General features: G+C 45.8%; 1 protein-coding gene across 1 annotated transcript; it reads left to right on the plus strand.

Annotated features, from left to right (window-relative positions):
- The first annotated feature begins 12878 nt into the window (after positions 1 to 12878).
- On the plus strand, positions 12879 to 14419 carry LOC123066860 (uncharacterized). The gene is made up of 3 exons (XM_044489856.1): positions 12879 to 13225; positions 13311 to 13490; positions 13567 to 14419. Exons 1-3 carry the CDS (start codon positions 13055 to 13057, stop codon positions 14194 to 14196), a joined length of 981 nt encoding a protein of 326 aa, XP_044345791.1. The 5' UTR covers positions 12879 to 13054; the 3' UTR covers positions 14197 to 14419.
- The last annotated feature ends 329 nt before the right edge of the window (positions 14420 to 14748 follow it).

Genomic DNA, 14748 nt, shown 5'->3' on the forward strand with positions numbered 1-14748 from the left:
TAGGATCATTTAAAAATATTAGTGTACACTGTATGTCAGTGTGTGTTACTATGTGGGTTTTGCATAAAAAGAAAGTTGTGCTTCAGAATTCGCCCCACCTTATTTTTCTTTCGTCCTCCGCCACTGACCTAACATATGTAGGGCAGAAACTAGAGCCAAGAACTGTAGCAGGACTTCTAACAAAAAGGCTAAGAACACGTACAGCATAGCAGCAGCAGAAGCGCTGGACTTGAGGTCGGTGTCCTCGCCTGCCATGTCGTCGAGGAGGTCGTGGACGTCGGGGAAGTAGTCGTCGGCGACCGGATCGTCCGTGATGAAGCAGCCAGTAGTCGCGCTGAGCGCTCCCCAAAAACCTTATCACCCTTCTCCCGTACATGACTCAAAAGGTGCGGTCTCGGAGGCCTACTGTCCCGACACGCGGTGCACGCCGCAAGCCGGGATGAGGAAGACAGCGGTAGCGTAGAGTTAGGAACTGTGTGGCGAGAGGAAGAGGACCTTCTGATGTTTTTCTCGGGAGAGGAGCGACCTCTCTTATATAGGCACAACAGAGGGACGCGAATAGGCTGCGCCGGGAGGTGAAGCAACAGAGGAAGACGAAGTGAACAGGCAGCAAGCGAAGAGGTGCACCGTTCGTATTCATTATCCACTACCGCAAAAACTTTTCAGCTCCCAGGTGACCTTTCGTATACCCGTAGTGCGTGGCAAAAATTAGACATCGACTCGGCTCATTCCCGCAACCCGCGGCGCGGCGCAGCGCGTCGTGATGAGGCGGGCGGCAGAGGAGGAGCGCGCGTGGATGTTCCTCTTGTTTTCATGCTCATACAAGTGGGGAAGGAGCCTCCCTTATAAAGAGGTCCAACCCCCTCTAAACTAGCAATGTGGGACTAAACTTTAGTAGTATCCCTTGCCTTGCACAAATGGACTAAGTGGGCCTCTAGGATTTATTAGGAATTTCTGAAATAGCTATTGGGCTGTCCAAATAAACTAAATTCCAGCAATCCCCCACCAGATCCCAGAGGCACATAGAAATTTGCCTTTGGTTCCAAAACACTGTTTTATATACCGATACTGCAGTGGAGACTGTTAAGTTGAACTTCTACCTAGAACTCTATGCTACACTAGTAAGCAACTTGAACAGTGGACTGGGCCTTGAACTGCGAGTTTTCTGCGAATCTAGTTTCACATAAAGCCTTGACCGATAGGTGGCTACCGTGAGTCTTCCCCGTGGGTGGAGCTTATGCGTCATACTCCTGACCTTTCATGAGTTTACTAGTGAGAAGCCTACTCTCATAGATTGCGACGTTTGACAATTAGACTCATATAGGTGTGTTCTTCAAAAGATGTTCTGCAGGACAACATCTCTACTTCAAAGAGCCAGTTAGAACACATTAAGATATACATCAACCTGCCATGCATATTAGGAGAGTATTGCATCTTCATGGAGTGGTATTTTTAACAGTAAGGGTACTCTCCTCCCAGTTGACCAACAACTTGTCTTCCACATCTAATTCACGGGATCTCCGATCAAAAATAATAGGTTACCACTGTGAACAACTCATATTGTGGGTCTCATACCCATCTCCCTCGATGCATTATCTATCACATTACGTGATAGACCCTTAGTAAAAGGATCTGCCAGATTTTTAGACGTTTGGATATAATCCAATGCAATAACTCCGGAGTTTTTCATTTTTCTGACAGACTTTAACCTTCTCTGAACGTGTCTTGATGACTTCATGTTATCCTTTGAACTGCTCACTTTAGTGATCACAGTTTGATTGTCACAGTTCATAAGGATACCCGGTACAGGTTTCTCAACTACCGGCAAGTCATTCAAGAGCCGACAAAGCCAATCTGCTTCGACCGTAGCTGTATCTAGTGTTGTGAGTTCTGCTTCCATTGTTGACCTTGTTAAGATGGTCTGCTGACAAGACTTCCAAGAAACAGCGCCACCTCCATGAGTGAATACATATCCGCTAGTGGCCTTTATCTCATCAGCATCTGAGATCCAGTTTGAGTCACTATACCCTTCAAGTACCTTTGGGTGCCTGGTGTAGTGAATTCCATAATTTGCAGTGCCTTTCAAATAACGCAAAACTCTCTCTAGAGCTTTCCAATGCACATATCCTGGTTTTGAGGCAAACCGGCTCAGTTTGCTAACAGCAAAAGAGATGTCAGGTCTTGTAGCACTGGCTAAGTACATAAGCGAGCCAATGATCTGTGAATATTCCAATTGGTCTCTAGCAATTCTTTGATTCTTTCGAAGCAGCACGCTAGCATCATATGGTGTTGGAGAGGGCTTGCGATCACTATAGCCAAAGCGACTCAAGATCTTTTCCACATAGTGAGATTGAAGCAATGTAATCCCACCATCATCATCTCTCAACAACTTGATGTTCAGAATGACATCAGCCACTCCTAAATCCTTCATCTCAAAACAGCAAGATAGGAAATCCTTGACGTCCTTAATAACATTCAGATTTGTTCCGAATATCAGTATGTCATCAACATACAAGCAAAGCATAACTCCCTCGCTCCCACCATGGCGATAGTACACACATTTGTCAGCTTCGTTCACAACAAAGTCTGCAGCTGTTAAAGTTCTTTCAAACTACTCATGCCACTGTTTGGGTGCTTGCTTGAGTCCATACAAAGATTTCAGCAACTTGCACACTTTCCCTTCCTGACCATCTATTACAAACCCATCTGGTTGTTCCATATAAATTTCCTCATCCAACTCTCCATTTAGGAAAGCAGTCTTAACATCCATTTGATGAACGAGAAGACCATGTGAGGCAGCTAGTGAAAGTAGAACTCGAATAATGGTCAGTCGAGCCACAGGTGAGTAAGTATCAAAGAAATCTTCACCTTCCTTTTGGGTATAACCCTTAGCCACGAGCCGAGCCTTGTAATTTTCGATAGTACCATCAGGCCTAAGCTTCTTCTTGAATACCCATTTGCATCCTATAGGTTTGCACCCATAAGGACGATCAGTTATCTCCTAGGTTTCATTCGCCAAGATGGAATCCATCTCGCTACGAATCGCTTCCTTCCAGTAGTCAGCATCTTCAGATGCATAGGCCTCTGAAATAGAACTGGGAGTGTCATCTATGAGATACACAAGAAAATCATCTCCAAAGGACTTTGCAGTCCTCTGTCTCTTGCTCCTAATAGGAACTTCATTGTTCTCCTCTACAGGACTTTCAAAGTGTTCCAACAAAATGGAAGGTTCGGTAATTGTAACCGGTTCCTGATTCAATGAACTAGGCATCTCCTGATTAGATGAGGTAGCCATATCCTTCATGGGAAAGATATCTTCAAATAAAGTCGCATGATTCGACTCCATGATCGTACCGACATGCATGTCAGGTACCTCAGATTTTACAACCAAGAATCTATAGCCAATGCTATGAAAAGCATATCCCAAGAAAACACAATCCACAGTCTTTGGTCCAAGTTTCCGCTTCTTTGGAATTGGAACATTGACTTTCGCCAAACAACCCCATGTTTGCAGATAAGAGAGTTTTAACCTTTTCTTCTCCCATTCCTCGAATGGAGTTATCTCTTTGTTCTTTGTGGGGACTCGATTTAGGACATGACATGCTGTCAATATCGCCTCCCACCACCATGCCTTGGAGAGACCCGATGTGTCTAACATGGCATTAACCAAATCAGTTAGAGTACGGTTCTTTCTTTCGGCCACCCCATTTGACTGAGGTGAGTAGGGAGGCGTCCTCTCATGGATTATATCATGTTCCGCACAAAAAACATCAAATTCATTGGAAAAATACTCTCCACCGCGGTCGGACCTAAGCCTCTTGATTTTTCGATCAAGTTGGTTTTCCACTTCAGCTTTATAGATCTTGAAAAAGTTGAAAGCCTCATCCTTAGATTTCAGAAGATACACGGCAGTATCTAGTGGAGTCGTCAATTAATGTCATGAAATATTTCTTTCCACCTTTTGTCAAAACACCATTCATTTCACATAGATCTGAATGTATAAGTTCTAGTGGTGCAAGATTTCTCGTTTCCACAGTCACGTGAGACTTACGTGGTTGCTTAACTTGCACACATACTTGACACTTAGATCCCTTGACAGCGGTGAAACTAGGGATTAAGTTCAACTTCGCTAGTCGTGACATGCAACCAAAGTTAACATGACAAAGGCGTGAATGCCACATTTGATTCACTATTGTTGCAAATATGATTAACAACTTTATTGTAAACGTCTAATAAGGATAAACGAAATAGGCCTCCTGACTCATAGCCTTTACCAACAAAGGTTCCATACTTGGATATTACAAATTTATTTGACTCAAAGGCAAGCTTATAGCCATCTCTACACAGAAGAGATCCGCTAACAAGATTTTTATTGACGGAGGGGACATAATGCACGTTCTTCAGCCGCACGATCTTCCCCGAAGTAAACTTCGGATCGACCGTGCCAACACCACAAACAGAAGCACTTGAACCATTGCCCATCAGCACGGTTGAAGTCCCTGCGGTCTGATAAGACGAAAACATTGAAATATCACCGCATACATGCACATTAGCACCCGTGTCAATCAACCAATCAGGAGAATGACATACTGAAAGAATAGTGGGAAATATACCATACCTAGCATCCTTCATGTCAGTGTCTCCAATGACAACATTAGCGGTCTTGCCGCCTTTCCCAGGATGACTCTTGTCATAGCGATTGGGGCAACTAGGAGCCCAATGATCAGGATCCCCACACACATGACAGACACCTTTCTTCTTGTCATTCTTCTTCTTGAAGTTCGTGTACTGCACAGCCTTGTTCTTCCTATCAAACTTTGCTTTACCATCAAGCTTGCCCTTGTTCTTGAACTTGTGGGACTGGAAGTTTTTCTTCTGTACCAAATTGACACTAGATCCTCCCTCAATACCTCGAGCACGTGTGTCCTTTGCTCTCGCCTTTTCTTCCACATCAAGAGTACCAATGAGATCCGAAACGGAAAACTCCTATCTCTTATGCTTCAGTAAGGTAGCAAAGTTCCTCCATGAAGGAGGAAGCTTAGTGATGATACCCCCGGCAACGAACTTTTCCGGTAGCATGCAATTGAAGTGCTCAAGTTCTCTAGCAAATGACTGTATCTCATGAGCTTGCTCAACCACGGAGCGCTCTTGAGTCATCCTGTAATCATAGAATTGCTCCATGATGTACAGCTCAGTGTCGGCATCCGAGACCCCAAACTTGGCCTCGAGTGCGTCCCACATATCTTTTCCATTGTCAATTGACGCATAAGCATCAACTATGTTCTCACCAAGAACACTCAAGAGAGCAGCCTTAAACAAGGTATCCATTTTCTGAAAAGCTTGTGCCTGTTGGGCATCTTGCTCTCCTTCAGGTTTGCCAAGAGTGGCGTCATAGCAACTCATGGTCTGAAACCATAAGACTGCTCTCACGTGCCACCTCTTATAGTGGATACCCTCAAACATAGGAGGTCTCATGGAAGCAGCAAAACCACTCGGGGTAAATTGCCTATAATAAGGTTTTTGGATTGTTGGAAATATGAGCAATTTTCCGAATGATTTTATTACCAGAAATACTAGATAAAGCATGACTAGTATAGCAAATATAAAGCAAGTCATGCAATCTGACAGAGAGAAGGTAAACATCGTCTGCATATATGAACTTGAGGTAAACACATCTAGAACAGACACTAGATGAAGATGCTTATACCACATAGAACCTAACATATGTAGGGCAGAAACTAGAGCCAAGAACTGTAGCAGGACTTCTAACAGAAAGGATAAGAACACGCACGTCACAGCAGCAGCAGAAGCGCTGGACTTGGGGTCAGTGTCCTCGCCTGCCATGTTGTCGAGGAGGTTGTGGACGTCGGGGAAGTAGTCGTCGGCGACCGGATCATCCGTGATGAAGCAGCCAGTAGTCGCGCTGAGCGCTCCCCAGAAACCTTATCACCCTTCTCCCGTACAGGACTCAAAAGGTGCGGTCTCGGAGGCCTACTGTCCCGATGCGTTGTGCACGCCGCAAGCCGGGATGAGGAAGACAGCAGTAGCGTAGAGTTTGGAACTGTGTGGCGAGAGGAAGAGGACCTTCTGATGTTTTTCTCGGGAGAGGAGCGACCTCTCTTATATAGGCACAGCAGAGGGACGCGAACCGGCGCAGGAGGTGAAGCAACGGAGGGAGACGAAGTGAACAGGAAGCACGCGAAGAGGTGCGCCGTTCGTATTCATTATCCACTACCGCAAAAACTTTTCAGCTCTCAGGTGACCTTTCGTATACCCGTAGTGCGTGGCAAAAATTAGACATCGGCTCGGCTCATTCCCGCAACGCGCGTCGCGTCGCGTCGCGACGGGGTGGGCGGGGGAGGAGGAGGAGCGCGCGTGGATGTCCCTCTTGTTCTCATGCTCATACAAGTGGGGAAGGAGCCTCCCTTATCAAGAGGTCCAACCCCCTCTAAACTAGCAATGTGGGACTAAACTTTAGTAGTATCCCTTGCCTTGCACAAATGGGCTAAGTGGGCCTCTAGGATTTATTAGGAATTTCTGAAATAGCTATTGGGCTGTCCAAATAGACTAAACTCCAGCAATAAATGTAGACATGATGGAATTCGTTCAAAAAAATGTTATAAAGAAATGCCCTGACACTCCTACCCTCTAGATTCTTGTACCAAGATATTTGAGAATACATCAAAGGACATACCTATGTACACATACATTTATACATCGAACTGACCAACATTGATCATTGCAGAATTGAGAGTTTTCTTCTACTCTATTTGCTTTCGTCAAAGTTTGAATAAATTTAACTGAAATTATTGTCCTTTCTAAAACAAAATGTAAAATATCATAAAGTATGTGATGAAATATGATGAATTGATGGATATGATTCTATAATAAACAATAGTGCATCTCAATGATTTGTGGTGCAGATATACATGATTAGTTGTATAATTATTAACTAGTAACTAGTTGCAAATCAAATACTTGTGTCATAAAAAATAATGCAAGTTTTATTTGATACATTTACACATAAATTGAGTTATAAATAAGTAAAAAAGGATACCCAACTATATTGCATACAAACAAAGTCCAAGTAAGGACACGTCACCCGACACAATCAATTGCTCGATATATCTTTATCAGAAAAGGAAGCAGGAGTGCCAGCGACAACGCCCCCACCTCTTCTAAAGCCACCTCTCGTTACGACCCGCATTTTTTGAGTAATCAAAGTTGAAAATTTTAATCATTCTAAATCAAAGGATGATAATTGTCATCAAAGAATGGTGAATTATAATCGGTCCGCAATGAAGGAGAGTGGTACTCTAAATGACACTATAGCTGGGGTTCACATTTTCAGGATTAGGAGATTGACGTTCAACACAAACCACCCTCACAAGATAAGGTTAAAGTAGACTCTCCCCCAAAATAAAGCATGCTTAAGATGAAAAAACATTACCCATCTGCTGCGATACTCAATCTAAAAATATATATCCTTATCAATTATAAACTCTTTGTTACATTCCTTCAGAATACAAGACTGTTGTCAAACAAGTAACCATAAATATGACGAAGAACCATATGGCATGACTTACAGAATCTTGTCGTTTGCTACGCACAAATCATGAAAGTCATATATTGTAAATATGTAAGCAATAATTTACTTGAGCTTCTTATTCCGGCTCAACATGCAACATAAGAACTCGTGTGTGGGAATAGTTATGAACACAACCTGACACACATGATTGACTTATGAATTGCTACCAATTTTGATCGGGTGCTTTCCACGTGAATGATGTGAGATATGATTTTACACCCATATGCGACTGCTCACAACTTGGGAATGAATATGAGCAAAGTCTTTGTTACAGAAGTATACATGATCAGGGTTAGTGATGCTAAAAAATTCACAAGTACAGTTTAAGTTAGAAACTTGTCATCAAGACAATGACTTCAACAAAATACAATCTTTCAAGATTTATCCAAAAGAAATTGCAAGGAAGTGAGACCAATATGCAGATTTTGACAACAAACTAATTGGTTTCTGAGGCCCAAAATACTTTTAGTCGAAATCAGTAAGCTGCTTTCAAGTCTACATGCGAAAATAAAATTAACTATAAGAGCATGTAATATACTGGTAAAATATGTAACAGAAACCTGTCCATATGCGCACTCTATCAGTTGACACACCACAGTTATATAGAAGGACCAATGTTCTAGTGGTGCACCCCATTTCCTATGAGCTGTGTAGCTGGTACAAATGTAAGATAATGTATTTACTGGTTATGTAATACATTGATTTTTAGCAAATCAGGTACACTGTGCGCTAATCAAGTTAAATAAGGTTCATAGACAGGGTCAAGTAAAGTACGGGTTGAAATAACATGCCCTGACAATCCAACAAACAATTACCTTTTAAGGATCCATCTGGTTCAAATGCCGAACAATTTTTGGATAAAGAATAGAACTTTTTGAAATTTTGGCATAACATGAGCTTTCCAAATGCATTTCAAGATGTGCCTGTTTGGATCTGGAATTCTGGATAGCCCATGATGGTGTGCATCCAGTTTATTCAAAGGGAGCTTAGCAGCCTGAAAAAATATTCTTAAGAAAGACCATGAACGGTGAACCTGTATGGACAAGTCAGTAAGTAATCATAAATAGGAGAACTACACACTAAGAAAGTTGTAAGCCTGTGACTGTTGTCATACATACGTAGTAGAGAAACATTTGGTGCTTCCAAATTAAAACTTAGCCGAGATGAATACAAATCATATTCACAGTTATCTTTCTGAAAACAGATGAATATTTTTGGAATGTTCCAGAAATAGATGCTGCTGAGTTTGCATAATGTAGAAGAGATGCAATTTTGTGGACAATATTCACCCAAAAACAGCATTCAGTCAAATAGTTTAAATCATCTATAAACTAAGTGTTGTCACAAAAAAAATTGTTACTGGACCTTCACGTACGAATAATCCATCAAATATACTTACAGTATAAAGTAGCAAATTGTTTGGAGATGATGAAAATATATACTCCCCCTCATACACATGTTTGGTCCTCCTCGTTCAGTTTGGGGATCAACGCAAACACTTAGCACTTACGTAGAAAGTTACCAGAAAACTTCAATAAGAGATTAGAGATGCATCGAACAGAAGATGTGGTCCCTGAAACATAATATAACTCAGCCCACAAATCATCAAAGTTGGACACAGTGCTTCTTCTTGCAATCCAACACAACAACTGTATCTAGCGTAAGCAAGTTCTGATAGATCGAGCTAGTTTAGGGCCCTAAGCATCAATCATGGCTGCCTGAAGAGATTTTGAGGGAGTAAGGAGGGGAATGGGGAAGGAGCAGCATGGCCCATTATATGGAGGCGGTACTACAAGGGTCAAGCATGAATAAAAAATGAAACTGACCTGTAATTATAGGAGGATGGCAACTGGCGTGTATTGATACCATTTTTAATAACATGTATGGACAACGATTTACTTCCGAAATCAATGGCGAATGGACTTGAATCCACACCGGACGATTCAATGCATGTGCCACCATGTTGTGCCGTCACCTGGCGAGGATATCCGGTCAGCCACGTCGGTTGTACCCGGTCTAGGATCGCCACCGCCGCCACCCTCGACTTTACGTCAACTTGAGCGCACCGTAGGCCACCCGGCCAGGCGAACGGCTCACGTCCGTCGCCACCAGATGGTTGTTTCTATGCGGCAGCGCGGTCGGCGGTGCAGACATAGCTCTTTATTTCTAGAAGAGTGCGGACGATAGCTAGGACCCACGAGGCTAGGAAGTGACGGTAGTTTTTTTTTCTCCTGTGTAAACTTTCTGAGAGAATGAAATAAAGCCCATCAGGCCCAGTTACACAGAAGTTGGGCGATTTTGTTACCGGAGCATCGGCCATGTACGTGAAACGCTTGGTGGAGGCCATAAGCAGCCCAGGCGGGAATAAGGGGAGATCCAACAACCAAGAAACGCCCCCAACTTGAGATCTGACGGCTGAAACACTTATGGCCTGAGAGAGAATAAAAAATGAAACTAACCGGTAATTATAGGAGGATGGCAACTGGCGTGTGTTGATACCACTTTTAATAGCATGTATGGACAACGATTTACTTCCGGAATCAATGGCGAATGGACTTGAATCCACACCGGACGATTCAATGCATGTGCCACCATGTTGTGCCGTCACCTGGCGAGGATATCCGGTCAGCCCCGTCGGTTGTACCCGGTCTAGGATCGTCACCGCCGCCACCCTCAACTTTACATCAACTTGAACGCACCGTAGGCCGCCCGGCCAAGCGAACGGCTCACGTCCGCCGCCACCAGATGGTTGTTTCTATGCGGCAGCACGGTCGGCGGTGCGGACGTAGCTCTTTATTTCTAGAAGAGTGCGGATGATAGCTAGGACCCTTGTAAACTTTCTGAGAGAATGAAATAAAGCCCATCAGGCCCAGTTACACAGAAGTTGGGCGATTTTGTTACCGGAGCATCAGCCCTGTACGTGAAACGCTTGGTGGAGGCCATAAGCAGCCCAGGCGGGAATAAGGGGAGATCCAACAGCCAAGAAACGCCCTCAACTTGAGATCAGACGGCTGAAACACTTATGACCTGAGAGAGCTCCTAGAGTGCTTAGTTATAATGTATATAAATAGTGTGCCAAAGCTGTTTCCACCATTTTCTTGTATTATTCTAATAACTACCTTGTTCTAGAGATTCAGTAGTTTGAGGGAGAGGTTGGAGAGATTGTTCTAACAAGGAAGGGGGGGGGGGTAGAGAAAAAGGGGACACGGGGATAGAACTGGCCAAAACAACCGTTTCCCAAAAACAACAAACACATCGTATGAGCTACAACTAGATAGACATCTCCTGGATGGGGTGCTCATGTTGTTCAATTTGGTGTGCTAAATCATGTGACTCTGCGCCTCTCCCACTTCGATCATCGAAGTTGTCGCACATCCTCCTTTGTCCCACTTAGTTGACACTCACTTCCATTTTCTTTTGCCGTGCTCACTTGATGCTCTTCTTATGGTTCTCTTCTTATGGTTGGTAGCAGATTCTTACCACCTCTCACCAGATGTTTCTCATGAAGGTTTTGAAGCAGCAACTAGAAGGATATTTTGATCCACAATCCTGATGTTTTTATTGGTTGAATTGACACTGAAGTTTTTTTGTTTACTAATCTTTCATAAAGCCCTAAATGGTTGTGTCTTGTAGGTGAATGTGATGGATAACTGGAGAAACATGATGAGGTAGCGGAGACCGGAGTTGCCTGGTATTATGGATGTAGGCTCCATTTTGTTATGTAGGGGCTGGTGCTGCTACTGTCATGTTGGAATGATGTTGTTTCTATCTGACCAATTTCACATGAGGTTGCTAATAGCATTTGACAAATGGTGTGAGTAGATCATGTAAATTTCTGCTTCTATTGGATATGCTTCCGAATTTAGTTGCTCTTTATTGGATTTGAATCATTGGACCAATATCCATTTGGGTTTAGGGTCATTGTCATTTGCAAGATGAGTTGAAGATGATCCTGTTTCCTACTGTCGTTGCTATTGAGGTGACAACGACTGAGTTAGGATGAGATGGTGTTGATATACATGACAGCTGCGATTTTCTAATGCAGCATTGAGATAAAAAAAATTGTGAGGCATGCTCAGTTAAATAATGGTAGCCACTAGTTTGTATGTATGTTTACTTTACCTGCATTGAAGTGAAGAATCCTTGTTGATTCATAGATCTGCGCTGGGCTAAATGTGTAGGATGAAGAACGACAATTTTAATTCAATTGCATCTCTTCTATAACATGTTCCTGAACTGTAGCTTTACTAGTACTATTTTATACAATGTCGTGCCATTAAAAAATTGTGCCACTCCCTTTACGCAAAACCCGATGATGGAGTATAAGCACGACACGATCATAAAAAATGACAATCTGTTGCCACGTGAATAGCTTGCAAGTTAAGATCCTCCGCTAGTGCCATTGATTCCCAAACTGCAAAAGCTTCTAAAGTAGTAGGTTCTAAGATGCCCTTAAGCACAATAGCGAATGCGCCGAGGACGTTACTTGGATAGACACATCTAACCCATGGAGCATCGGACCATGGGCCAGGTCGGGGACCCCATAAAGTTCATCTGCATCGTCAACACCCTGCGCAAGAACATGCCCACTACCTGTTAAACATCATATTGTGACCTGTCACTGGTGATGTTTGGTTTCGGATTGATAACGTACACGTAGACGCAATGTGTTCATGTATTGGAAATATAATGACCAACTTGAAGTATAAGATAAAGTAGAATAAAATCGTACAATCATATCTTTTTTAATAATCATAATACTCAACAGGAGCAGATCTCACGTGTTGCCCCTGAGATCCGATGGATCTGGTCTCACATACCAACCCGCGAGACCCGCTGATGAATGACACGCGGCGATGCCATCTCAAAGCCGTGGTCATTTGTGTACGTACCTGTTGAGATGTAGGATTTGCAATCACGATTGGAAATGATAAAATGGCAAAGTGGTGTTGGTGCTTTGAGATCGTGGAGGCCACGTGTCATCTACCGGGGCACGTCTCACGTGATGATCTGTAAAACCGGGTCTCGTAGAATTTTATCCCGAGGAGATAGAGCAGTAGCTGCAGTCTAGCTAGGCGCCCACGTCTCGCTACGGATAGGGATGGCAAACGACCGCTCCTCCCTACCGTGGCCGACGCCCGGCGCGGTGACGCGGCGGCCAGCGACACCGCTAGCCGCACGTGTGCAGCCACTCGAGGCGCACGTGTCGCCTTAGCCGACAGCGCGGCACGCGCTCACTCCTCACTCAGTCTCTGTCCCCGCCTGGAACTCTCAACCAAACCCCTCTCCATGTCCAGCTCCACGACACGGCCGGCGTGCGTGTCAGTGCTTATCTTTTTCGCCCGAAGTACCAAGAGTGGCGTGGCGAGGGTGGCCGGCTAGCTAGGTAGTGGAGCGTGTCAGAGAATGGTGGCGCCCGGCCTGACCCGAGCAGAGCTGAGCCTGAGCTGAGATCCTCCTTCGCGCATGCTTTCTTCGCCTTGCTCCGTCGCGGCGTGCGGCGCTCGCGCGTTCCGGGGCCTGGCCGTGGCCGCCGTCCGGCTCCCGATGCTCCTCTTCTGCGACGCCATGGTGTGGGCCGTCACCTTCCTCACCTTCCCCGTGCGCCTCCTCGCCGCCGCCGACAGGGAGCGCAAGGTGACCACCTAAGCCGCCGTCCGCCGGCTGGTCCGCCCTCGCTCGGCTAGCTCTGATTCCTGCGGTTTTCTTCTTTCTGGGGCAGCTGGAGCGGCTGGTGGGGGAGATGCAGGGGCAGATGGAGCGGGTGGTGTGGGAGAACAGGGACCTGGAGCAGCGGCTGCGGACGGCGCTCAAGGAGAACGCGACCATGGAGGACATCCTCGACGAGATGGAGGAGGAGAACGAGGACGCCTTCGCCAGGATTGACCAACTCGAGAGCCATGTACGAGCAGAGCCGAATCCATCGATTCGCCATTGGGGGGATTCGCTAATTTTGTGCTTGGCGTCTGTGCCTGCAGCTCAAGGCGCTCAAGAAGGAGAACATGCGGCTCAAGGAGCAGAGAGGCAAGTCCGTGTGGGACAAGGCGGCGGCCACGGCCACGGCGGCCACGGTGGCGGTGGCTGGAAGTGGCGGGGGCAAGAAGAAGGCTGGTGAACCGAGGGCGTGGGAAGGCCAAGAAGAAGAGGAAGAAGACGCGGCAGCTCAGAAGGACCGGCCCGTGGTCTTCAAACCCGGCGACATCGACGCCTTCCCACCGTCAGAGGCGCAGGCCCGGCTTCTGCGGGCGACGGCGCGGCGGCGGAGCCTGTTCAGCTTCGGCATGTCGCTGGCGGTGGGCGGGATCGCGTGGTCGGCGGACGGGCCGTGCCTGCCGCTTCTCGCGGGGCTCGTCGCCGTGGTGGCCATGTCCATGTGCAGCGTGTCGCGCCTCTTCCGCGCGCCCGCGGGCCGCCGCGTCCCGCCGCCGGCGTCCGCCGCCTCCGACGGCGCCGTGGCGCTGCTGAGCCTCAACTGGTTCCTGCTGGGCGTGCTCACGTACCCCATGCTCCCGGGCGTGGCGCGGGCCGTCCTCCCGCGCGTCCTCCCGCGCGCCACGCGCCTCGCCGGCCCCGCCATGGCGTGGCTCGCTGCCGCGGTGCCCGTTTGACGGCGTGAGGTGGCACCGCAAAATGGCCTCCGTCTGTGTGTATCCGCGGCTCTGGTTCTCTGTTTTCTGAAGTTATGCGAGTCGTTATAGCAAAAGAAAAACTTCATTCTCCTAAACTTGAGCATGTACAGACGTAGGATCTGCCCACGAATATGTGTATTGTACTTGTCAGATTCAAACAACACACTAACATCGTGGCTTTGAATAATGCTATGATTAATTATTAGTGTTGGATAAGTTTTCCTCCGCAGTTTTTTTGTTGGTTTGGTAAAGCAATGCTACACTCGTAATCTTAAGAGCATCTCCTACAAATTTGGAGATGTGAAATAGGAGATGTAAAAATTTACATCTTCACATCTCAAAAAAGGACAACTCCAACAGATGATGTATATTCGAGATGGAAAAAAGCAACTCCAATAGATGATACAAAATGGAGATGTAAAAAATAGGCCGCTTCGAGATGGAAAAAAGCAACTCGATGCAAAATGGAGATGTAAAAGATAGTCGGCGGCGGGGCCGTGGCGGTTGTGCGTGGGACGACGAAGGGGCAAC

Source organism: Triticum aestivum, chromosome 3B (genome assembly GCF_018294505.1).
Source record: "Triticum aestivum cultivar Chinese Spring chromosome 3B, IWGSC CS RefSeq v2.1, whole genome shotgun sequence".
Lineage (NCBI taxonomy): Eukaryota > Viridiplantae > Streptophyta > Magnoliopsida > Poales > Poaceae > Triticum > Triticum aestivum.

Bases quoted from the DNA above. Each gene is read 5' to 3' on its own strand.
- LOC123066860 (XM_044489856.1), top strand. From the start codon at position 13,055: ATGCTTTCTTCGCCTTGCTCCGTCGCGGCGTGCGGCGCTCGCGCGTTC. The intron at 13,226-13,310 runs GTGACCACCTAA...TTTCTGGGGCAG, and splicing joins CCGCCGACAGGGAGCGCAAG to CTGGAGCGGCTGGTGGGGGA. The intron at 13,491-13,566 runs GTACGAGCAGAG...CTGTGCCTGCAG, and splicing joins TTGACCAACTCGAGAGCCAT to CTCAAGGCGCTCAAGAAGGA.